Below are 26,534 nucleotides of genomic sequence, written 5' to 3' on the forward strand. Positions count from 1 at the left end.
AGCAGAAGGGCAGTTTTCACTCTCCAAGAAAAATGGGCAGCTTGCCTATCCCACCATAGTTGTAGCAACTAAATACAGCACAGCATCTTTGGCTATTTTCCCTAGTGTACAACTACCATTTGTGGTATGAGGTCTTACCTGGGGTTAGTAAATACATCAGCATTATCTACCCATCAGCAGTCGCATACTCTTTCAGACTTTCCCAGCCTAATCTTCCATTTATTTAGAAATGGCTAGAGACTTAGCCTGGGTAAATCTACAGACACTTAATAACCATATGTTCATTTACTTGTGAAACCATGGCAAGCTTTAAAACATAAACCCATCCCTTGCTTCCTGCAAAATCCTTTACACCCAACTGATCGATAAAAGTTTTGGCCTTGTCAACAAACATCCATCAGTGATAGAGATACCAGTTCCCAGCATTTCTCCCTACAGGGCTCATGCATCTTTAGCATTTTCATACTTTGCTGTTTGCCTTTTATTTTTGAGGGCACTGGCATATTCCTTATCCCTATTCATAGCCTTTCTGGTATGAGTACCTTTGACAAAACGGTCACACTGTTTCCAATGTGCTAGCAGTCTCAGTACAGCAAGCTGTTTGAGGAACATTTATAATATTTGACAGTTTGCTGGCAGATGATCAGAAGGAAGGCTTTCCATTTGTTTAGGGATTTCAGGAGTTTTGTTGAAATAAGTGGGAAAACACATAAGTATCAACCTGCATGTTACATGGTGATAGTTTAAAGAGCAGGGAGAGGCATTTTTATATTTTCAGTCAACAGATATAGCCTGTCAAGGGCTGCAGCCAACAGCCCCACCAACACTAATTCCAGTAGTCTCTCACATGCCCTAAAATTCTTTGAAATACAGTTTCCACTACTTACGGCAGTTTCAATGCAGCTTTAAGCATATAACATTATTGGCATTCAGTGCTCCAGGTAAAGTGACAAAGATTGTGGTCATACCCCATAAATCAAAGGGTTCTTCATTCCTGACTGCTTTGTGCACTTTATTTTACTCTAGCACATGTACATACACAGTACTGAAAGAACCATATCTATGTGCAGGTTGGAAGGCCAGAGCATATACAACAAACTTTTGGACACATACAGCAAAAAATCAGCAACATGTGTATTGGAACTCTTTTAAAAACAAATATTATATTTTAAAAAAGAAACAAATATAATTGCCTGGTTTAGAGTACAGCTTTGTACCATTAAGACAACAATATACCTGGCTGACCTCAGCAACATGGAGCACAATTACCTCCATCCCTCCAATGTGGCAGTTTCTTTTAAATGCCAAAAATTCAGTGTTCAGGACCAAATCTAGTATATGTGAAACATGTTCTGAGCCTTTATTCTCTTTTACCAAAATTGAGGCACCACCTCAGTTTTGTCATACAAACAAAACTTGAACAATGTATGAAGTTCGATACTCTTCACTCTGTTTCACAACATAGACCCATATTCTCATGCACCTATGAACCCATCTTCTACCTCCAACCCTTCTACTACCTGCATATTTCAAATGGAAAGAACAACACTGGTAGCTACATCTCAGTATTTTGACTTACTCGACATAATAAAATGTATCCTTTGCATCATTAAATAGCAAACTGCTGCCCAATAAAGGCACAAAACTAAACAGTTCTAATCTACATTTAAAGTGTCTCCACAGACTCTCCATTGGAAGATCTTCCTTCTTCAAGATCATAAAGAAATACATGGTTAATTTTAAATAAATGAAGTTAATATAATGCGTTATAAAGTTACTTCTTAAAAACACAGTACAACAAATGGGCTAAAATTCAAAATTCCAGAAGCCATTTCTCAATAAAAAATATCCCCACCCCTACATAACTCTAAAACATTAATTACAAACTTGTAGTCAGAAGTCTTTGTGCCAGAAATATACATTAAAATACAAAAAGCATATAGTAATAAGCAGAAAAGAAAATAGAAGCTAGTAATAAGGTATCAGGATTTAGGCCTCCTGAATTTGTTTATCAACAATATTTCTAAAACTAATACAGAACTTGTTGTAAATGTACATACGAGAGTTTGGAGGGGGCCATGTCTGTTGACAGGCCTGTTGGGTATTTTGTCCAAACTTTCAAACAATAGCAGGTTTTAAGGTTTGGATTTCAGAAAGAAAATAATTTTCCTCACTAGTGACATGTTTTCAGCTTTTGTGTACACAAGCAAATGATTGAGTGTGTAACAATAAGCAATTACTTGCATACTGCACAGTGTATGAGGCTTTAGTAGATAAACTTTTCATAATTTAGAAGTTACAAAATTCCACAGACTAGTGACAACGTAGGAATGTGTCTGAAAAAGACCACTATGACCAAAACAAAACAAAACAAGCAAAATGCTACTTATGGGAAACTTGATTCTTGAGAGGAGAGTCTTAAAAAGGTGGATCCTACAAGAAGTTTTTGGGTTAATTTTACTGGTGTTAGGTCATTTGGCAGAACAGTTCTTTCTAATATTCTTATAATTGGAAATAGACTCAGTTTAAGCCATCTATTTTCCAAAATTTATATCTGTTACTCTAAAGTCTAGAGATATCTCAACCAAACCATTAAGATTCAGAAAGAGCTTTTAGAATTATTTTCAGTTCCTAAGTCTTAGAGGGGAAACCACAGTTTATGAGCCCATGAATGTGGATACTTTTTCTTTACACCTTTTAAAAGCAAGAACAATATGCTAATTTAAAAATATGTTACAAAAGGCACTATTAAGCTTGCAAAAGCGTAAGTGCAGTTTGGAACTTGTACCAAACAATGAGCATATTCAAAACATTGTACAGTTTGTATATGAACAGTCACTTTATAGTATGCAACAGCCAGCAAACCTATCCTTAGGCAATTTAATCCATCTTCTAATGCATTAATAGTCTCAGATAGAGACACAATATCATCCCACCTATTATTAGTGTTCCTCTAAACATGTGTAAGTTCTTAAGGATTATTTTTATTTTCTTACTTTATGGGGGTTAACAATAATACAATTAATATTTTCTACCAACTTTGAATTTTCTGTTAAGATAATAGTTGTGTTTTTAAACTTTAAGGAAAAACTGTGTAATAGGGAACTATGTTACTGGAAGCCTCTTCTTAAGCACACTACAAATCACCAAAATCTGTATTTGGCATTCTGAATCAAAATTTAGGACATTCCCGATTTCAACACTGGACTATGGGATTCATTCTTAAATGGACTAAAGAATGAAAATTAACTGTAGCTAACAAAGGACAGTTACCACATCTACATTACAGGCGTAACAACAGGTTGTATTTCAACAAAAATGTCAAAGTCCTTATTCATTCCTTCTAACAGAAGACTAACCCAATATTATGGGTTTATCTGTTAATCTCCATAATATAGCACAACAAATTGGACCTTTAAGATACACTGCTGGTAAACTTACTTAAATTATTGCTGATGTGCTTTTGTGTAATTACTATTAACATTTGCAAACAGTAAAACCTTTGTGGGAAAAAAGCTGAGCTTTTCATCTTCAAACGCTTGCATGTACATCAAATTTCTATTGTGACCCTTTCCTAAAACACTCAGTGCATGACATTTATTTAATACCCACAGAATGAGCAGTGACTCATAAAATTGTCAGTCTGCACCTCATTTTGATCTCTTCTTACTAATCAGACAAGTTCTTAGCCATGGACACATCACACACCTGGTAATCACATTCTCATTCAAACAGGAAAGCCATCTCTCCAATTTAGTTTTTAAAAGTTCTTCAGTGCAAGTCTTTCTTTTTACAACAAATGGAATATGCATTTAACTCATTTTAAGTTCCTTCTAACCTAGAAATCTGTTTACTGACACTGTGCTTCATTAAGGATATCCAAGTGAAGAGATGCATTTGCGGGTGAATAGATTCATATTGACAATTACACTTCCTGTACAATAAAGAACGCTATTTCAACTGAGAATTGTTAAGTGAAAGGTTCAGATCACTGCTCTACTGTTAACAAGTGTAGGGGTTATTTATTTTATAGCTACTGAATAACTGAGTTAACCACCACTTATTTCTTGCAAATCACCAATAATCTATCTGGTATATGGCATCAAGACGTATTCAATTTTTACTATATATTGGTCCTCAAGATGAGGATAAATAAATAGCCAAGTATGCTTCTTTGTGTCACTTTAGCAACACCGTACCTTCTTCCCCCCTACTTTTAAAATGTAAATATAAATTTAAGTCCCAGGAAAATGGACCATGTTCTAATGGGTGGGTGGTTCTGAAATGTGATGCAGTTTTAACAGGATGTGGTTGACATATGCTGGACTGTAACGTCCAGGACTCCCAAAATCTGGAGAGAACGAAGCAGCATTGCCATATTTCCCTGGGCTGCTCATCACTGGACTGTTTCTTCCTGGGCTGCAGTATGCTGAAGTACTTGAAGCACCTGCGGCAACAGGCTGGGACTTGAACCTTCCTTTCAATGATGGACTTGGCCAACTAAAAGAAAACAAAAAGAATTATCATCATCTGGGGGTTTTTGTTTGTTTGTTTAAAAAAACACCCATTTATTAATTGGTGAGAAAGCAATTTGTTCACTCGTTACCACACTGAGCCTAACGAAAAAGCATCAGAAGAGAACAGATTGAACACTCAAACAAATGAAGAAAAACAAATATAAAAAAAATCAGCATATTGTATCAGACACAAATGTATCATTAAAACTGGCAACTGCAGATCCAAAAAAGTTAATTTTTCTTTAAAAAGTCTGCATCTCATTGGTTGAAGCATCTGGTCAATTACAATTCAAAATTTTCTGACTTTTCGTTCAAGAAAAAAAAAAAAAAAATCTAATAAAAGACAAATTTCTAAGGATGAAACTGCTACAATGCACAAGAGTTTTTACCTTTCTTTTAAAACAATTTTAGACTCACTGCATTTTTTAAAGAAACAATTTGTTTTAAGATTGCATTTAGTTTTTCAAGGAATCCTACAGCCAATTAAATAAATGCGTTCAACTCCAGGGGCTTTCACTGTAGTTCTTTAAAAAGGAAGAGAAAAAGCTGTCCGGTTGCCAAAGGAGTTTACAGACAAATGCATTCTGTATGCACTAAAAAGTCATATTTTTAAGAGGTTTTTTAAATGAGATTTGGTCAACTACTTTTGAAAATCTAAGGTTAAATGTTTACTTCATTACAATTATCAAATGCTTTTTTCTGTAGTTTCATGTTCTAGAATATAACTATCTGGTCCTAGGAAGTGGACTGGGCAGCAGCTATTTCCAACTGCCTCAGCTTTAGCCTTTTTCCACCTTGCCCTTCAACACCTAAAGCCAACAGGTCACACTTCTCCCTTTGCTGACCTGTGCTCTTCTACCCCTTCCTATTCTCCAGCATGCTACTCCAGCTTTCCTCCCCCAGAATTCTCCCACCCCAAACACTACAGCTATTTGAAGTCAGAGGAGCAGCTCTGTCAGGTTCCTGGCCATTTGTTCCCACTCTTAACACCTGTGTCCTTCACAAAATGCAGAGTAAACTGCAATACACAGCATCTGTGTTCAATAATAACAGATTACAGCCTTGATGACCAATACAACAAAGTTAAATACTACACTTTTTAAACTTCTATATTCAACCCTGAGAGTATTTAGAAGTATGTTGCAGGAAATAAGGAAAGAAGTCCAATGTGAATAATACCAATTTAACCCAAAGGACCAGCAAGCATCCAACAAACAAGAAACTTAATTTGGCTTAATTTTTAAAGTGTATTAGTTACAAGAGAAGTGAATACTTTTAACCTAGATATTTGTACAGTGTGGGGCCTGATATTCCACTTATCCAGGTACTTTTGCAACTGGCAAACTAAAAACATGTTGCCTTTTGACTCTTACTAAATTTGCAGAAGTACCTTTGCCTGTCAGAAGAAGAGTAGGACTGTACAGCATTCTTCCAGTTGTAAACAACAGGGTACTTCTGCGGGTCAATCTCCAGTCCTTCTATAGCTGCTAAAACATCACTATCCAGTTTTGATGGCTGTTCCCTAAAACAAAGAGTTAAGCAAAAAAGAATTGTAATCGCATAGATAACCCTACAATGTCCATCCACCCCTTGGTTCTAAAATGTTTCTAATCAATACAAGCCTACAAATCCAATTACCTCTTTACATTGAAAATTTTTTTTCCAAGCATGCCTTGATATAAATAAATGTTGCCTGTTCATTATGTTTCAAGCTGCAATACAGACCAATAAACAGAGGAAAGCTAGAAGAATGTCCCCGAATTCACTATCATAGTCCTTAAAATAGATTACGCACTCTTTTAAACTTAGGTAAGGCAGGCTCATAATAATCAAGTCTACCAGATAAACAGAAGATAGATACCTCATAGGCTGAGGTATCAGTTCCTAACTAATACCAGAAGAAATGTTGAAGAGCCGTCTTTCCTCCATGCCCTATTTGATATGCAGTACTTTGACAGATATGCATTAGTAGAAAACTGTATCTCTGGTTAAAACATTTTAAAGAGGTACTTTTTTTCAACCTGATTTCAATAAACATGTTTTAGCTTCAAATAATCTTAGTCTTGCTGCAGTTAGCATTATGAATATAGCATTTAATTTTGTATTTACAGATCAAAAACAAATCAGTTAAAAAACAAAACAAAAAAAAACAAACTAAAAAACATGACACAATCCAATTCATACCCTAGGAGGAATAACTTCTTAGAACTTTTGCTTGTGGGTGCAGTCTGCACAAGAAACTTCTGGGAGGACGACTCTTGACATTGTTGTGGCTTGTTATCCTGAATACCTGGTCCCACTGACATTCTCTCCATTTCTGATGGCATTTTGCTTTCTGTCCTTAACTTTGTATTGCCTGGCTTTCCTGTAATTCCTGGCTCAGAAGAACAGCTTGCTATGGGAATTGCTGGGCAAGTATCTTGCTGATCTGTGGATATTTTGCCCTGGCTCATTTCTTCAGCCAGAGTTCTTTCATTCTCAGTTTTTGCAACAGTTTGATTTAATTTCTCCCCCAAACATTTTCCTGCTACTGGTTGGTCTTGGAAAGAGAGTCTTTCAAACTCTGTCATTAAATTTGTGACGGGAGGTGTAAGGCACTCTTCCCTATCGCGCTTCCTGTCGCTGATGATCCTCTCATTTGTCACAGGACTGCAAAATCCGTTTTTATTGGAAGAAACCTCCTTTTCATAGTGCCTGGAAAGGGAAGACGTTTCTATAATGTTAACTTTGTGCTCCATTGACAAGATGTCACATTCCGAATCTCCAATAGCATCTATACTAGGTTCCTTGGACGCAATTGGCTGGCTATTTTTCCGTGCTGCATTTTGTCTGTTTTTTATTTCTTCCAAACTCATGTCATCATCATCATCTTCCAGAAATGCTCCAACAGAAATGGAATTGCTGCACTTTTTACCCTTTCCTAGAAACAATTATATTGAGACACACATGTAACAAGTTTGATAACAGAAATCCTACCAGGCGCAACAAACAACTACAGTCTTTATGGTTTAAGATAATTCCATTATTCTCTTTAGATATCCATTTATTGAAACCCTCTATAATCTGACCTAAGCAATGGCATTAGCTAACTTCACTAATCCTATAATCCAAAATGTCAATACTAAAAACAATGTCCAATTTACAATTAGGAAACCCTTTCTAACTAGGAGAGTAAGCACCGGGACAGATTACATTGTAGAATCTACACTACTAGAAGTTTTTAAGCATATATTGTTTTTCCTCAGATGCTTTAAACAGAAATATTCCAGCCCTGAGTAGGGCACTGGACTACATGACTTCTAGATGTCTCTTTCAGCCGTACTTCTTTTTTATATAGTTCTAGGAGTGCTGAAATAACAACTAGCAATCTAAGAAACTCATGGAAAACCTGTGTTGTACTTTACTTAATGGGTGTCCTTTGGCCCAGTCAGAGTGAATTACTCTAAGAAAACTAATTGGGCCATATGTACCACAAAAGCTATTCTGTACTCCACAAATTAATTCCCAGACATTGTGGGTGAAATCCTGACTTTACACAATTTTTTCTTTGAACTCAATTAAGGAGTTCAGGTTTATACATAAATTACAATTACCAGAACGAAAAAAAGGGGGGGCGGAGGGGAGGTTAACAAAATGTATTTTGGTAACGCAAAGTGAATTTTCTAAACTTGTATGAGCTATTGTTTCTACATTAAAATCAGAATAACATTTGTATTATGAATAAATATCTGCAACCAAAAAACAGGAACTTGACTTTTTCCCCCATCCATTCAAAGCCTTTATTTTGTATATTTATGTATCCCTTTTAGTTCTGTTTGCTCTTTTCTTACCAGGAGGATGGGGAGTTTTATATTTGTTGCAGGTTTCATTTTCTCCCATTTCTTGTTGAGCCTTTTCGCTCATTTCTCGTTGACTCAGGTACTCTTCTAATTTTCGCAACCCCTCCTGGGAAGACAGATCAACAAAACAGCCCAGAAATTCCCAGTATTCAACCCACGGGAACCCCAGCTCATGAGCTAACTCCCTGCAATAAATAAAATAAAACGAATCATTTGTGAACACATAATAAATTAGTATGACATCAAATTAACTAAACATATTTCATCAACTTTCACTAGGTCTATAAAACTGCAACTCTGCAAGATGTAGGTATTCTGCTACAGTTGACTCTTGCACCAACAATTAATAATATTAAAAATATAATCTATTTCCAATTCTTTTTATACTTTTTCAAGATTTACCTATATATATTTGTGTGCGCGTTATACAATACACACACACTTTACACATCTACTGCTGTGATTAATTTAGTATCAGATTCAGAGATGAATGATTCCTGGCATAAGCATTTCTTTGCTGAAGGTTTTAACATCATTGTTTTTTAATTTATCTAAAAGAAAATACATTTTTGAAGGTGGAAGGAATCCAGCCACCACTGATAATAAACTGCCTCAGGTTTTTAGGTATGAGTAGTACCCAAGTCCAGAGAACAGTTTAGTTGTTAGGAAGCATCTATACACATAACCCATTCGGAGATGAACATTTTCTGTGCCACCCAACTGGAGAGAGAACATGATGATACTTTAAGACCTTTTCCATTCCATACATTTTCAGCATTGTTCATCTTGCAAAATAATAAGGCAGTGCTTGAGCATAACCACTGAGACCATATTTCTGCATTGTCCAACATCCTCTCAGAAACTAGACATACGAGTCAGAGTCCACTCCACTGACTACATGAGAGAAGTTCTTGTACATGATATTCTGACTACTACTGTTTTAAAATTCAAATTTGTTTTCCCTTCCTAAGCAGTTAGCTAGGTCTTACTTTCTGAGCTAAAGAAGTAGTTTGTTGATATAAAGACCCAATCAAAGAATACTTAACATGATTGTGGAAAGGATTTTTCAATTAGAAGCTTCTCTTTATATTAACCATTAGCATGCCTTTAGTGCTGCAGGGTTTTTTTAAATGCTTGTCTGGCTTGTGCTAAAAACTTGTCTTTTTTCATGCTGTGGTTTTCGGAAGTACCTTCCAACTCTTTCAACGCCTCTCTCCAAATCAGATTTCCTGACATTGTGAAAAAAGCCTGCTCTCTCTCGAGGTGGAGTCTTCCACAGCCTGCGAAACTCTTCTGCCTTCAAAACAAGAAAGTGTTCAGTATATACATAGCAAAGTATATCAGACACGTTTATGTGTACTACAGCTCATGTCTCGGCCTATAGGCATAAAAGGTTTTGCTCCAAAGAGATGTTAACCTGCTCAGTGATTAATTTACCTGAAAATACACTGTTTAGCTATATCAGCTATGAGGTATGGCTTTTTTTTTTTTTTTTTTAAACACACAGTTGCTGCCATTCAAACATACCTGTTTAATACTGTACATAGGTCTCAGAAGTCCCAGATCTTGAAGAAGATATTATCCATATTTACACATTAAAAATGACCACAATTTATAGCTTCCTTTGCTAATTTATCATGGTGCAGGATAGTTCTAACTGACCTTCCAGAATTATTTCTATAGGCAAAACTGCAGTATTGTTACAGTTCTAAAACATTAACTAGCTTTGGTTTTACTGATGGCAGTATGCATCATTTCTAGACAATTTAACATATGTTGTTTTCCAAGGCTGTCCAAAAAGCCTCATTCATTGAGAGGTGTGGTGCTTTAGAATAGTAAATTCCCACCTTTTTGGCACGCGTGCAAGAAATTAGACCCATACCCTCCCCAAGTGCCACTATGATCCCTTCCCATCTGATCTGCTGCTCTGTTTTCTGCTCCCTGCCTGATGCTCCTAAAACATCTATTCAAAAGGTTTTTAAAAAAGGTACCAATGTTTGCTTAGCCTTTCTGAAAGGTAAAATTCATGTTTTTACTCCTAAAATAAAAATAATCTTGACAGTGAACCCAACCAAGCTTTCCAAAGGAAATAAGCATTTCCTCCAAATGAGCCATCGGCTAGGAACAAATTATACTATTGTGAAATCCATGTGACAAATAGAATAGCAAGACCTTAAATCCGTACCTTGGATGGGCTCATTGGACCTGCAAAAGCTCTGACAGATAAGACTGGATCTTTGGGGCTGCCAGTGTATCTTGGTAAAGCTGTATGGGAATTACCATCTGACTGATCAGGTGACCAAGGTGCACCAATTACAGGAGATGATGAATTGTCTTCTGCTTTCAACAGTGGAACGTAGTATTGACCTAAAATAAAATGGTATGTGACATCAAGAATCTAACAATGCAGAAGCCTGCTGCTTCTTTCTGAAATACTAGACATGCATACACCTAGTTAAACTTCACTAGCCCAGCTCTATCTGTAATTAAAAATTTGCATTTATAATATCTATTAAATATTAAATGCTGAAATTAGGCAGAAGGCAAGGGCAAGGTGGCACCACATAGACTAACTTCTTCAGATAGGCACGAGGTCAGATGCTACGATGTAGGTTATAACCTACAAAAGCTCATGCCTGTCTGAACAAGTTAATCTGTAAGGTACCACCACTGTGTCCTGCCTTCTGTCTAACTTCAGACTAACATGGTTAACTACCTCTCTCTGCTCATACTGCCAAAATGTTATACCTTAGGTGCCCCCCTTTTCAAAAGTTAATGCAACAGCAAATACATGTGCTTCCTGACAATGACCAGTTTTGAAACCAGACTCCTACACCCAGTACATATGACATTTCATAGGATAGGCCCTAACAAATAAAATTAGATGAATCCTTAACATTGCCCATTCAAATACTTGTAAGCAAGGAACCTAAATTTTCTGCCTCAGACTCCCTATCAAAAATGTTACAAGGGTTACCATCTGTACTATATAAAGTACTGATACACGTCACCCATTTTAAGATCTTTTTCTATTCCTTTTCAGATTTAGAGTTCCTCCTACTGGAAGAGCACTATGTCAAAAAAAGGTACTAAATACTGCTGAACACAAGTATGAAAAAAGATGACAAACACCAAATTATTTTTTTAATTAAAATTAAAAATTAAAGCTCTGAATACAAACCTTTCAAATACTCTTTTATTTTCTCCTTCAGTTGCACAGATTTATTTTTACTTCTTTCACAAATCACCTGGTAAAAGAAATATTACTAGTTAGTGAAGTGTAAAACCAGTCTCTCCTATAATCTTCTTGGTAATATTCCAGTATGAGAAAGAAATCTTCTCAATCTCTAACATGGAGCAAATCTAAAAAAAGTTACGATAGATCATTAAAATATACCCAACAATACAAAAATGCAACTAGGAGAGAGGAAATTCTAGTGAGCTACAAACTAGAATCTTCCCATTGATGCTATCATGCACACTAATTCATAATAAAAATGCATCTTAGTAAAGGTCCCAAGTTTGCCAGGGAATCTGTCTGAAACCCCAAATTAAAACACGTATTTATGTAGGACTGAAAACAGTCATACTCTCCCAAAGTACAACAAAAGCATAACTTACTTCTGCTGGTGTTTGATCATACTTGTTTCTTGGACTCTTTGCAATATCTGGGTGTGAAGTAAGCACATTTACCACATCCAGATTCCCAAATTTGCAAGCAAAATGCAATGGTGTATCAAATCCCTGAAAAAGGAGACAGAAAAGTATTATTATACCTGTGCCTTATTTGAAAGTTCCCAGCTTCTCATTTACCATTTAACACATATTTGGAAAACACAGTATGATCAAACCCGTACACTTTTCTTTCACCTTCAAAATAGGCTGTCATGCTCAATCAACAAGGTCTTCCCAGGAAACTGATTTAATATTTTTTTAAATCCTACACAACCTGTTCATTCCAGCTATTAGACATGAACTCACGCAGACACTCATCTCTCCCTTTTATTAAAAAAAAAGAAAAAAAAAAAAGAATTCTGGCAGATGTTTATATCTCACCACTTTATCCGGGGTATTAAGATAAAGGTCAACAATATATCTGATGCGCTTCTGCAACATGACTTCATCATCATCTGGATACATAAGCAGCATAAATTCAGGATTTTCCAGAGTGTCTAACAGCAGTTGGCAGATACCAGGTTGATTCTCTTTGGCAGCAACATGCATGACATTATACCTACATCCTTCCTGAAAATAAAAATAGGGATTATAATCATTAGAAATCTAAATGGCTTGCTTCCCATTATAAATTTCAGAGGTTTGACCACAAAAATTGGATAAGCCAAAACCAGTCGCATTTTTATTCCCTTCTGAATATGAAAAAGTAGCTTAGAAGCAGTAATGAAACTAAATATCCAGTTTTGGTAATACTTTTAAAATTTCTGTTTCCTTATCGCTGATTGTACTCTGCCTTCAAATCCGCTAAGTATCTAGGTCAAATTCAAGTAATAAAGAGGCAAATATGCCTAAACAAGGTGCATTAAGGTATTGTCTAACATGCTGCAAACTTTCATATTTCTATTTAACAACAGAAACACAATTTAAAAACCGTTTGTTACCATAAACTCCAGGTATTTCTACAGTTCCACAAAATTAAGTCAGACAGTCCCTTAAACTGGCAGTGTTGACCTATAGGTACTGCACCTACATTCTGTATCAGTGGTTTTCAACCTTTTTAGGCTCAAGGCACCCCTCAGAAAATGCCAAGTCTTAGTTTTGATTCCTTTACCAACTGTGGAAAAAATAAGAGAGCAATTCTTCTGTTGCAGAGAACTCAAAGTCTGTAACAGACCAGAATGTTTTTGTCATTATGGATTCCTATTTGAAACCTCTGTGTTTATTTTATGAATCATATGTAGGTGTTTACACACCTAACAATGCTAATATGGGGTGCCAATGTGCGGCACCTCACCACACCCTTGTGGAGATCACTACATTTTGTCAATTTGGCAGGAAGAAAGCAAGTGATCTGTATTCCATCACATGCTACTAGGATTGCTTAACTAGCCCTATTACTACGTAAAGAAGGCTGTAATTGCTTGGAGCTCATTAATAATATATGACAGGAAAGCTAATCAGTACTGAATTACAGGAGGCTATGTAATTACATGAATTACATGTGACAAACTGCTGCTGGAGTGACCCTGGTACACCAAAGCTTCTCTTCACTGTTCTGCTGCACGTCTCAGGGAAGAGGCTAGGAGGTAACTCCTTACCTCCAGCAAATCTCAGTCTTCATGACCCCTTCTTAGACCTTGCAGTTGCAGTACAGGAAGTCTGCCAGCTTATAGGGCATTTCCCTAGCTAGAGGACTAGACTAATGCTCTCATGTCAGGGGCTTCTAGACAAGATTTTTCCTCAAGAGGGATCTCTTAACAATCTCTCCATCCTTATTTTTCTATTCAATTGTCAGGGAGCTAGTGTATTATGCAGATGAGTTCCTTCCCCCAGATATGCATCTGTCTGACAGGTTAAGTGCTCCTCCTAATTCAAAACCATATTCAAGGAAGACACTGAAATTATTCTAAACCCTTAATTAAATTTCCCCTTATCTATTAAGTATTCAAGAGGAGGAAAGACATCCCCTCAGGCACAAGACTTCCTTTCGACATGTAACCAGCCACTGTTTGAGGTTAGTGCCTCTATTCCAGTAAGGATCTCTCATGGTAGCATCATGGTAGCATCTTTCATCGGACCAACTGTGTAATTCGGATAACACTGGATGAGCTTTCCAGTGCAAGACATTCTTTGTCAGATCTCTGATCACAGGAAACCAGGCACAGTATAATCCACTCACATAAACACCAAGAGTCTTGTCACTTTCCAGGCTAACCCATGTGCATATGAATTCTACGACTAGTTTCCTCCTTTTCTCCTTGTTCAGTAGGTATTCATTTATACCACGGCCTCCCTGAGGTTGGGATAGTTACTGCCTGGAGATGAATATTCCTGTCACTTGATTTAGCAATCAACTCACCGCCTAGTTTAAGATACATTATAAAAATACATTCATATTCATACCAAACACCTTGGTTCATACAAGGTTAAAAATGATAAAATTAACTTAGGTTAACACTTGCAGTAAAGTGAGACCAAATACTACACTAGTAAATCCAGGCTGTGGAAGTGGCTGTGTATAAGTAATGTACCCCAAAATTAATCCTGGATTTGGGTGCATCTGTGACACCCTCCCTTGAGAGTATCTGCTCAAATTTTGCACTCCTGCCCATTTGGAGCAGTTGTAAAACCAAAAAATAGGTGAGAAACAACAATTACTACTCTTGTTTCAGAAAATAAGACATCATGTTTTTTCTTTAAAACTGCCAATCTGAAGAAAAAGGGTACAAAAAAGAAGGAAAAAAAAAAGGAATAATCATGGAAAAGTTGCGCACTGTCATGTTACCTTTTCATTGACAGGAGATATTAGTCTAACACGATGGATCTCTGCAACATTTTCAGTGTTGGTATTACTGCATACTTGACAGTTTTGCTCCTAGGCAACTGCTTTCTGTCCAAGTACATACAAATTTAAAAAAAAGGCAAACCAACAAACAAACCCTCAAAATTTAACTCTTACAGGTAAGGGCAAAAGAGTTAGGTTGTTTCTTAAAACTAACACAAGCAGGTAAAACACATTTCTGGTTTGATAAAGTAAAAACGTACCGAATGGTACTAGCTTTTTGATCTCAACAACGGAAGAGCTATTAAAGATCTCCTCTTGGAGAACTGGTGCAGAGCTTTGGATCTGGAAATACTTTCATTGCTTCTGAACTTCCTTTTATTAACTACCCACTGTTTTCAGATACAGTTTATTTTAGGTAGCGTCCTGGTGTTCTCTCTGTTCATTTCATGGTATGGTTCTAATTCTATTACTCTGCTTCCTTCTTAGTGAAGATGTTCGTGGCCTAAGATGATATCTCTCTCATGCCCCAAGAACATACTACTTCATTCACTTCTACTGCACCAGTCACACATCAATTTTTCCATCGAAAAGAGAAGTGAAAAGATAAGGCTGCTAAAGCACACACTAATCTCAGGTTTATCAAGGTCTCTGGCACATACCATTCTATACAACATCAGAGTGTGACCCTAGGACACTAGTTGTTCTGGCGATGAAAAAACGTCTTCATTAAACAGAATTCTGATTGAGCAAAGATGTCAAAATAATCAATATTTCCTTCTGCTTTGGGACTGAAAAAACCCAGCCTAAGATGACCAAGATGACAATGCCTTATCTGGCTGTTTCCAATATCTATGGGCAGATCAAACACCACAAGGATCATCAATTAAATGGATTTTTTTGATGCGTGTCACACTTGCTTCTTCAACAAGAGCAAATCGATCACTTGACCCTAGATCAACCAAATTACTAAATCAAAACCAGTCAGAATAGCAGAGTAGCACCAAAAATGAGAGGGCCTCAGTCTCTTTTGGTGATGCTGACATACCCACTTAACTGACTACTTACAGATCAGGCACAATACCAGCTCCAGATGGAGTAAGGCCAAAACCTGAAACCATGGATCCTTGTACTACATTATGACACTTCCCCATGTCATTTTAAGGCTGCAGCTTGTAAACTCTTCCTCCGTCTTGCTACTTGCTAGATTTAAAGAATTATTAAGAGGCAGTAAGTGGTATTTTTATGCGTGAGCAAACCTTATAGCCAACCTGGTCCCAACTCTTTTTCAAGGCACAAACCAAATCATACCTCCCTTGGAGAGAAAATACCCAAGAGCATTCACCATTTCTTGAAGCTCTGGATGCTTCTACACTTTGCAAGTAGGAGGAAGAAGAACCGTTGCTGCAAGACCTAGCGCAACACTTCAAGCAGGCTATCACCAGAGGACAAATTTTCCAAAAGAAGTGAGTGTATGACAGCCAGGGTGTGGACACATGTATCACCTTTGAAATATTTCAAAAAAGTGAGTCTGAAATATCCTGACTCACTTTCAGAAGCATCCTGAAAATGGCAGAAGCACTTAAAAAAGTCACCTGAAGAAAACAAGTATCATTTAGAAGCACTTCAAAATGAAGTGCTTCCTGTTATGTGTGCATGCTCTACAAAGTATTACAGGAAGGGGCTCAGTACTCCAGTATCCCACAATTCTCTGGGCTAGGCTGCCTGCAGAGACTATGTAAACATGGTACTATTTCAAATTAAGCAGAAGCAACCAGTTACAGCTAGCTGCAGGTACTGGCTTCACTTCCAAATACAGTGCAATTAAGTGAATGAGTTTCAGCATCAACTGCCACAGGGCTTAGAGACTGCAGGTCTTGGTTTTGTCGATGGTATTTTTGAAGAATACTTTATTTTGAGGTTTGAGAAGAAAGAAAGGAGAATAAGAGGGTTATTCCAATTCTACTTTGATAAAGGATGGAGAATCTTTTTACCTGCACAACAGTTGGGTTGTCCCCAGATCCAATCAGATAGCGTGGATTACTCCAGATGAGTTCTGAAAAGGCAGCTACATCTCCTTTCTCAACAGCTTTCCGAAGTTTGGCAGTAAGGTCCTGCGTACGGGGACTTTTATAACTGTTAGCTCTTTCTTTATTAGCCGTTTCCATCTCAGGTGAACATAAGCTATCTATCAAAACAGAAGTTTAGAAGTGTTCTTAAACAACTCTCCCCTATGACTAATGCCTTCTGCTACTGAAATATGCTTTTTTTTTTTTTTTTTTTTTGGAAAAAGGTCTGTCGTTTTAATACAGGGGATCAGAAAATACACAGAGGATCAAAGAAAAGACATTCATGAATACTAGAATGCTTTAACTGGGGAACAAATAAAACTTATTTTGTTACGTGGTAGCATATGCACAACTTGACAGGATTGATATAATTTATAATATCAGTAGTGTTTCCATCCAGAAAAGTTGTACAGTTTATACAGAAAGTTAAAAATGTGTTGAACTTGCCAAAATTCTATCAGGCAATCAGGAAATAGTGAGTGATGCTGAAATTTTATAATTTTATTCCTGAACCACTTGGGAAGCTTAAAGTTCTACAAGCTGGTTACATACGGTGACCATTTTAGAGTCTTGCTAATTAAATGTACATCCTTTGGAAAAAAAAAGTTAAACCCTCCCACACCTTTTCAGATAACAAGCAAATCCAAGCTATTTCCAACACTTCAACTTTAGAAAACCTGCACACAGTAAATTGGTTTGAACTGCGCATGAAACTCACGACATCTGAACTGAACTCTGACAAACACAACCAATCCCCCCCTTTATAATAATATGAGCTGAGAACAACTAAAAATAGCCAGTACTTTTAAAAAAAAAAAAAAAAAAAAAAAAGCTATACTTTTTTCTTCCTTGTCTTCATTCAAAAAGCAGTTGTTTTTCAATAGGTCCTCCAACTCCAGTTTGTTCCTTTCTCTTTCTTATATAGAGTACAAGGGTGGTACAAACTGTCAGGATGGCAAAAAAACCCCAAACACTTTAAAAATAAAGACATCTTTGTTTCTTTGGCCCTCTTCCCCGCCCCCCCCAATTGCTATAATCATCATCGTAAGTGAATAAAAACAATTATTGCCATACAACTGACCTGCAGAATTATCCCGTCTCAGGCTTCAAGAATACCATTTTAACAGTGTGGGAATAGAAACATGGGGTCTTTGGCCTATTTCTAGCTTTTACTGATGTTACGAAACATGGTTAAATATGGGCTGTCATTTTTCTATAGAAAGAGACAACAATCCAACCTGGACTGAAATAATGTCTGATTATGTATTTAGAACTCCCATTTTGCTTACCCCTTAAAGAATAGAGGTCTAAAATCATTTTAGTTTGTTAAGAACCTAAAGGAATCTGAATTTCTGAAGGCTCTACCAGCTAACATTGAATCAGTTGCAAAGTTTTGCAATTACTTTAGAAATTCCCTTTTCTCTACCTGTACATATAAGATTAGGTATTCAGCCTATAGAGATGTATGCCTTCACTCACCTTTGTTAAACAACGGTCCTATTTTCACCGGGGATAAAGAGGACTTGCTTGGAGATGGAAAGTAATCACATATTCCTTTAGCAAATTTCTCTGCATCTTCTCTATTTGAAAAAGCTTTAAATCGGGAGCCTTTAATCATTTTAACAGCTTGCAGAGCTTCTTTTTTATCTTCATAAACGTGCACTCTCTCTGGAACAGGAAGTGGAACCAAAATTCAGTACCCATAATTGGAAACTTCAATGTCTAATTTGCTCACAGGAAAGGATTAGAGATCTCATATTAGCTTTTTAGATGGTTCTCAAATTGTGTTTGCCTACCAAAATACATACTTGAAGGAACCTGTAATAGAGGATACAGTCACTGTAGTGATAAAGGGCCTTTTTAAAATTTTACCTCTGATAAACCAGGTAGGCTGTCTTTTGCCAACTCCAACCAGCAGCAGTCGAGATGGAGTACAGCATCTGAACTTTACACAATCATGTACTTAACATTCATGAACTGTTTAGCATTTTTGTTACAGAAAGATCTACTATGAAAGGGAGCCACAATCATAACTTGAAGATTTCCCAAAACAACCTGAGAGAACACCCAAAGTCTGTGTCATAATCAAGCTACTGTGTTCAATGCTATATTTCTCAAGAAAGCCCTATTCTTTCAGAGCAAAAATAAATACTGTTGTCGCAGAGACACCAGAGAGCATTCAAAATTGTAATCTCATAACTAAGTATTACCTTATTGGAGCTTTAATCAAAAGAATAATAAAGTATTAACTGATCCAGGGCTTTGGATATCCACAAGGTAAGAGGAAATACAAAGAACTCAGTAATAAAGATTAACAATGTCTTCCATTCAAACTCACAAAAATAAGTTCTGACCGATGGCTTTTTCCTTGGGCATAAAAGTCGAGAGACAATAATGGGAAAGCATATTTCCTTTACCTGAGCTACAGTAAGTAAAGAGCTTCATGCCTGTCAGCTATTACGGTAATACAAACGGCATGACTTATAACCTGGATTTGGCATACAACTGCAGTTTTCCCTTTCACTTCCACAAAACGGCTAACATTATCAAGGCCCGAGGCGCAAAATTTCTAAAATAACGAACAATTACTGTTCATATTTGGAATTCATACAAAAAAATATTATTTAGAGATCTGAAAGTGCTTAGCAATGAAAATAAATAATTTCCAATTTAAGACGACACATGAAGAAGCCATTACAGAACTAGGATGATTCCTGTTCCCACATCCAAGGAGACTATACAGGCTGTACATGCATTCCTGGAAAACGGTGTATACCTCAAATTTGCATAAAGAGAACCCACCTTACAATGTAACAAACAGGGATACATTCCAAGACCTCGACTGTACTGACCCGCCAGACCCATTTCTACAAGACAATTTTGGTACTCACCACCAGCAGACAGCACACACAAGCACAGAGCACTATCATAAATGTGGACAGCAACTACAGAAACGTGTTGCAGACAATGAGCGAGGAGCACAGATCCACACGGGAGACTATTATGATGCGTGTCACTCCCACAATGCGCTGGACAAAGAAGCTAACCGCGGGCTTCCACCACACTGATCGTATAAGAGTGAATTTACCTCGCATATAATGAATTTTAGTATAAAAAGGGTCATCGCTTAAGAGCGAATTTGCACATACGGAACTCTTATAAAGCGAGGGAAACCTGTATGAGATGGGTTAGGATTACTTTAATCGCTGTTGTAAAGCACCACAGAGTTACAACGCATTACGATTTAATCTTTGCTACTTGGAGCTGAAGATACAAGACAAGACTTGGAAAGTCTCAGATTGTATAGTAAGTCTTTCTAAGAACAGACCATTTTATACCTATTATATCAAACCAATGCCGTTGCTAGTGTTGAAATAACGTGATCTATTCCTTATTGGGGACTTTGGCTGAGAGGAAGTGAGAAAGGGGATGAAGACGTTCAACAGTCCTATAGCAACTCTGGTCAGTCAGCTCAGAGAAAATTTACTCTAATCTCCAATGAGCTGGATGCTCTAGCTCAAGTGTTCAAACTTTTCAATCTGTGGACCACCTGTTAAGGTATTGTCTTATAGGCCTATTTCCCCATTAACTAATCAGTTATCAGTGAACTGTCTTTTAAAAAAAACAGTAGGAAGGGCTCCCTGGATGATCACGTTGGAAGCAAAGCTCTATATATGCGAGTACTGAAAAACTTGTCAAAAAGCTGGTAAAAACCAAACCAGCCAACTAAAGGAAGTGAAATTTATGTACAAAAGATCCCACTTGCTGTTGTCCAAATACAAACACAGCTAAAGATAAGTTATACTATTCTAGGACTGATAGAGTTTATTTTTAATTTATTATTTTAAGGTATTTGCTCATACTCTTAATTCTCTTTTGAAAAATGTTTCCCTAATGTGAACATTATTGATAAGATGTACCAAAGTTTCAACAAATACTTACTCCCAAGTTGCCCCACCCTACAAAAACAAAAAGAAAATGCTAGCTAGCAAACCCTACCTAGTAGCCTTATCTACCTAGTAAAATGGCAGCAGTACCCTCAAACTTGATGAGCTTTGGGTAGGCAGCATCCTTAACTCAAAGCAGTGTAACTGCATCAAGGTAGCACTGCAGACAGACCAACTAGAATGACACTTGCAAAGCTGCTTACCCAAACCAAAGTAGCATGCAGACATGTGGAACAGTGCAGCATGTTCAAGAACACCAGTGGCTCTCAGTAAATGCAATGCATCACAGATATACACTAACCTCTGACCTCAAAACATAGTTAAACGTACATAAATGCAAAAGCAAATTACCATTTCTTGCCAATATGTCATCGTAAACTGGGCATACGCCGTAGTACAGAGGAGGCTCTTTAGATGGTGTTTGAGCACTTATTTGTGAGTCACTGTGTACTACTCCACAGCCAGATGTTGAACAGTTCTCACGCATAACAGCTTCCTCTTCTGGAGGGTTCAGACCCACACTGTACCCAAAGTCACCTTCTTCAGAAAAGTTACCATGACTGTTGTGGTTCTCTGATGTAGATTTCAAACCCCTTTGTGTTTCTGATTGGCTGCTATTTGACGCAGGGTTTCCAGAGGCTTCATCTAAAAGAGCAGATGCATTAACCTCCAGCCCTCCTTGCTGTTCCAACAAAGACTGAGCCAATTTTTTTTCAAAAATAAACCTTGTGGTTGAGGTAATGGGCCCACACTTCAGTCCAGCTTTCACAATTTCTTCTCTGAGCTCATCACAGGTTAGCTGCTTCAGTCGGGACAATATAGCTTCCATTGTTATTTCACCTGTGGGGAAAAATGCAAAGTGAGGTCAACTGTAGCTATATACACCCCTCTTTCTGATATCTGAACTGTCTTACTAAACCCAAGGGGAAAGGACACAAGTTTTTCCGTATAAGTGCTATCTGGAGGGAAAGGAGCAGGTAGGATTTGTTCTAGTTAGTTATCCCATCAAAAAAAATCTTTATTTTAGAAGCTAGTTGTTATATACCCTATACCAGTGGTTCTCAAACTTTTTTTTCTGCAGACCACTTGAAAATTGCTGAGGGTCTTGGCAGACCGCTTAATAAACTTTTTTTTGTTCTACAAACTCGTATTTTAATACCTGTATCTGTAGTCTTACCTTTCTAATGCGATGGATGTGCCTGGTTTTTTGAGGACCACCTGAATGGAGCTCACAGACATAGCTTGACAATCTCTGCCCTATACTTTTTGTTTGTTTTTAAGTTTGAGACCTTTGGAGTGAAAGTCAATTAGAAACCACATGTCAAATCTTAGGGGTTTCTCTGATCTCATATTTGTTTCCTGTTTCTCATGGCAGGTACTGCTGACAGTGCTCTGATGGAAGAGAAGAATTGTGTTCAAACACATGCCAGGCAGCCTGCCTCAGAAGGAGACTCTAGTCTGAGACTGTCTATGAATAAAAGCATCAAGTCTTTCCGTTATTCCATAGACTTTGAGCAGGTCTTAAGGACATACACACCGTGAAGCTGTACCTAACAATCATAAGGCCCCTCCCTAGCTGTGACTTACTAGAAACAGCAACAGAATGGTTTCTTTTTTCCCCCCTCAATCACTCCCAGACACATTTCTAGGGAGCAGGAAGTGTTTGCTGGTGCACAGAGGAGATCCCTCCCAACAAAGGTCCAGTAAGGGAGGTACTAACACAAATGGTTTTTCCCCTCACCCTGATTACATGGCAAAGTGCTAAAATGACTGGCCTGATTTTCTTCTTCAAAATCAAAGCTGGGGGCACTGGAAGAGGGATTTTATTACTACCAACATAAGGTCCTCCGTATAGTGTTATCTCCCACGTCTCTGCATCCAGCCAGGAAGCAGAGATTACAAATATCAAATCCACACAAAACAACAAGTTTCTTGCCATGAAAATCCTATATGGGATCTTACTCTGAAGAAAACAATTAAAGTTATAATGTGTGATTAGGAATTACACCCTAGGGTGCTTTGAGATCTTTTCCAAGGGGGCCACAGAGCACCACAAAATGTTACACCATTAAGTTAACAAACATAATTCACATGATAAAACCAGAGATTTCTAATAGAAATCTACAGTTGTGGTCTTTCTGAGTTCTTTACAAGCAAAGACTACTTTCTTATTTTCCTGTAGTCAGAAAGAGTGAAAACTAAGAGCTGACATTTTCCAAGGAGTTCTTCAAACATATCCACCAGGTGTGCCTCAAGTCTGAAAAGGTTGAGAACCACTAGTCTGGGTTTATGATTTTTTTGAGTATTAACAACTGTAACAGTCAGCACGAATTAAACCCATCATTTTGTCAAAGGACCAGGCTGTCTTGGAAAACAGGTTTGTTTTGGGGCCACCAATGCTGAATATCTGTATCCTACATGTTAGAGTCCTTCAGTCAACTATTTTGCTTGCATGTACAAGGGTAGACGCCTTTTTACTTAAATTCCATACTCTTAGGTTAAGAACTACAAAACTAACAAATCAAGAAGCTTCTAATTTTTCCCCATTCTTACCAGGCATTTAAAAAAGTGCAGTTATGTTTATTTTAAATTCAGCCACCCAAAGGTTCCAACTTCAGAAATTCAAAGGCGATATATTTTTAGGCGACATGCAGCAGTTTATTCCTGTAAATTCAGGAATTTGTATTTGCAAGTCAGCCAAAATGTTTAGCTAAAGACTTTCTAAATGTTATAAAAACTCTGCACTAACCTCCTGAATTAAAAAACACACTGCGTTTTCTTAAGCAGTATAAAAACACATAAAAATCATTTCTTAAAAATGTCTGGCTAAGTATGTGCATTAATATAGCATCTATCAACAGCCTCAGAATAACTTAAATCTGTTAAGATTTGTAAATTAACTCAGGATCTCTGAGATGAGGGTATTTTATTCCAATTTCATAAACAGGAACTGTCTGGATGGGGGGGGGGGGGAAACGCGGGTAATCAGGACCTCCTTTTAGGGCCCTGAGCCTCCTCACATTCCCTGGACTTTGGTTGGATTCTCAACATCACATGTTAAATGACTCAGCCACAGTTGCACAGGAAGTCTCCAGCACAGCTGATGATAAAACCCAGATCTCCAGGTCCAGAGGAATAACTCAGGGAACTAAACTTCAGCATCCTGGGAGATCCCTCCCTGTCTAATACTCCTATCCCAACAATTCTTCCCCTCCAAAATTCTCTCACAGGCTGAATAAAAAAAAACAGACAGTTGCAATAATTGGTTATGATACAAGTTGGAGACAGGTTAAAACCTGCTAAAGGATTCACATTCATTGAGTTAAGCTCTCTCAACTATGCAAGTTAAAAACAAATCAGTAGGACATCAAATTTAGAGCTGATCAAATCTAAGAGTAAGCAAAGTTTATTATGGAAATTTTACAGTTTAAGGGAGAAATAAGACAATAATACTGCCGAGGGATATGCATTAATATTTTAACGCATCAAAAAATGAGCTCAGTTCATTAGAGCACTCTCAATTTTTAAACTTCAGAACCAGTGAAACACTTTTGAAGTCATCATAAGGCTACCAGCTCCCATGAAATTCTAGTGAAAGCAAAAATTAATAAATACATAGAGAAGAAAAAGAAGGCCCGTATTCTCTCCAGGCTGGTAGTTTAGTAAGACAAAATGGACATTTAATAAAAGCACAGGACAGTTGAAGAATCATTGCCCAGGTAGAACTTAAAATTCTTTTATATAGAAGATACTTTCTCTTCCTAAAATATGCAACAAGAGAATGCATTCAGGTATATATTACAGCCACTGTGTCACTGGTGACTGGCACAGTAACTGTAAATAAACAAACATGGAAACATCAGTATTACTTTCCAGGTCAACTCCTAGCACAAACAATTCTTGACATATGGCTTGCTATGGGTAAAGAAACACTTTAATCATTCTATATAAAAGATTTCTCAGTTTCAAAGCTTTCATATTTATAACTTTCCCCAAGTCATTGCCACTGTGTTAACAGAAATATCTGCTTTTTCAAACCACTGTTCTTAGCAAATCTCAGCACTGTGCGCTAAACACTGTAGCTGACAATTTGAGGACATTTTACTGTAAAAGGTAATTTTCAAGTGATGACATATTGTTCCAATAGAATTTTTAAAACATGATGCGTCATACCATTAAGCTTTCAATGGTATATTCTGGGGTTGCTATACTCCGTTATTTGTCATCAGTTCAGTGATGACGCTTACACACACAGTGAGGAACGAAATATAATTCCCTCAAATACAGAATGCATGGGTTAAATCATGAAACTTGCAAGCTCTGGAGGGAGCAGGGACCTTTAACAACCTGATGTACTGGAGGGGAAACCTGCCCTCACCTCACTTGGTTTTTAAGTAGGCTGACCATACGTCCAGGTTTGCAGTCCCAAATTTTGAAGGTTGGTCTAGCCAACTGGTGCAAATTAAGACAAGCACCCCAGAATCACAGGGTACAGCAGGAAGCCAGTGGCAGGGTGCACTAGGCAGCTCCAGCTTCCCCCTAGACTGCAGCCTCGCCCCAGCCCGCCTGTCTGCCTGCAACAGTGCAGCTCACTGGAGGCAGGAGGGGAGAAGGGAGAGGGCAATATCCCAGGTTCCCTTATGGTCCCCCTATTATTATCACCTTATAAAAACCTTTACCGGTTTAAAATATGAAGCCACGCTGCATGCAAGCATTGCATTTGTAACTGGCAATGCAAAAGCCTGACCTGCGAAACATGATTCAACCCTTCAGTATCAATGACAACCGCATGCATTTTTTTTGCAGCTGCTCATCGCCAAAACTGATGGGGAAAAGACACAGGAGGCATGTTTCCCCTGCTGCATCAGTCTGAAACCCGCAGGAGCAAATAACCCATGCAGGCAAAGATCAGTCAAGACAAAGGTAACGGCAGCGTAAGCCAGCCCTCAGCTCCTGAGCGTCCCTGCCTTTTTATCACCCTTCCCTCTCATTTCGCATCCTGAGCACGGCTTCACGAAAGCCCACGTGAGTGTTTAACACGAAGCTGGGAAGGTTTCTCTGCGCACGGGGAAGAGGGGGCAGCCCTGCCCGGCTGCGCCCCACAGCAGCGCCGGGGGCCGGGGCCGGGGAGCGCGAGACGCGACAGAGGCAGCCCCGGCCAGGACAGCGGGAGGCGGAGCCGCTGCCCCAGGGTCCGACACAGGTGGGTGCCGCCCGCAGGGCGCAACCGTGTCTCACCTGGGCGGCTCCAGCCGCAGCGCTGGCTCGGACAGGGCGGTGGGGAGGGCAGGGCCCCCCCCGGCCTCGGCTCCGGCCCCGACGCCCCGCGGCCGCCCGACCTCCTCTCCAGCAGGCGGAGCAGCAAGCCGACGGCGCCGATCACCGCGCAAGCGGCCAGCAGCTCCCAGCTCGGCCAGAAGCCCCAGCCCCCCCCGACCCCGGCCCCGGCCCCGGCCCCGGCGCCCGAGCCCCGCTCCATGTCTCGGCCCGGCCCAGCCCGGCCCCGCCCCGCAAACGCCCTGCACGGACGGTACCTCGGGCGGCCTCCCGGCTTCCGTCTCCTCCCGCCCCCCTGCCTGCAAAGACCCCGCCCCCAGGTCTGGCCTACGCACCCCGCCCCGAGGTCTGGCCTACGCACTGCCTGACAGAAAAGGAAAGCAGCGGTTCCCCCGCCCCCAACCCCTCCAAGCGCTGCCTCCCAGGAC

General features: G+C 38.6%; 1 protein-coding gene across 2 annotated transcripts; it reads right to left on the reverse strand.

Annotated features, from left to right (window-relative positions):
* Positions 1-999: 999 nt before the first annotated feature.
* Positions 1,000-26,309, reverse strand: ANKLE2 (ankyrin repeat and LEM domain containing 2). 2 transcript variants are annotated; one of them, XM_090062043.1, is made up of 13 exons: positions 26,068-26,309; positions 21,181-21,669; positions 18,362-18,550; positions 16,808-17,001; positions 12,413-12,601; positions 11,978-12,100; positions 11,538-11,604; positions 10,542-10,723; positions 9,547-9,653; positions 8,348-8,541; positions 6,702-7,437; positions 5,908-6,039; positions 1,000-4,500 (listed from the first exon to the last, which is right to left on the reverse strand). In XM_090062043.1, the coding sequence occupies exons 1-13, from the start codon at positions 26,306-26,308 to the stop codon at positions 4,263-4,265; spliced, it is 3,081 nt and encodes a 1,026-aa protein (XP_089918169.1). In that variant the 5' UTR covers position 26,309; the 3' UTR covers positions 1,000-4,262. The 2 variants fall into 2 exon arrangements, with proteins under 2 accessions (XP_089918169.1, XP_089918170.1); XM_090062044.1 differs by lacking the exon at positions 26,068-26,309 and having other exon boundaries at positions 21,181-21,474; positions 21,555-21,669.
* Between the last annotated feature and the right edge of the window lie 225 nt (positions 26,310-26,534).

The sequence above is a fragment of the Crocodylus siamensis genome, chromosome 9 (assembly GCF_052110815.1).
Source record: "Crocodylus siamensis isolate JL-2025a chromosome 9, ASM5211081v1, whole genome shotgun sequence".
Classification (NCBI taxonomy): domain Eukaryota; kingdom Metazoa; phylum Chordata; order Crocodylia; family Crocodylidae; genus Crocodylus; species Crocodylus siamensis.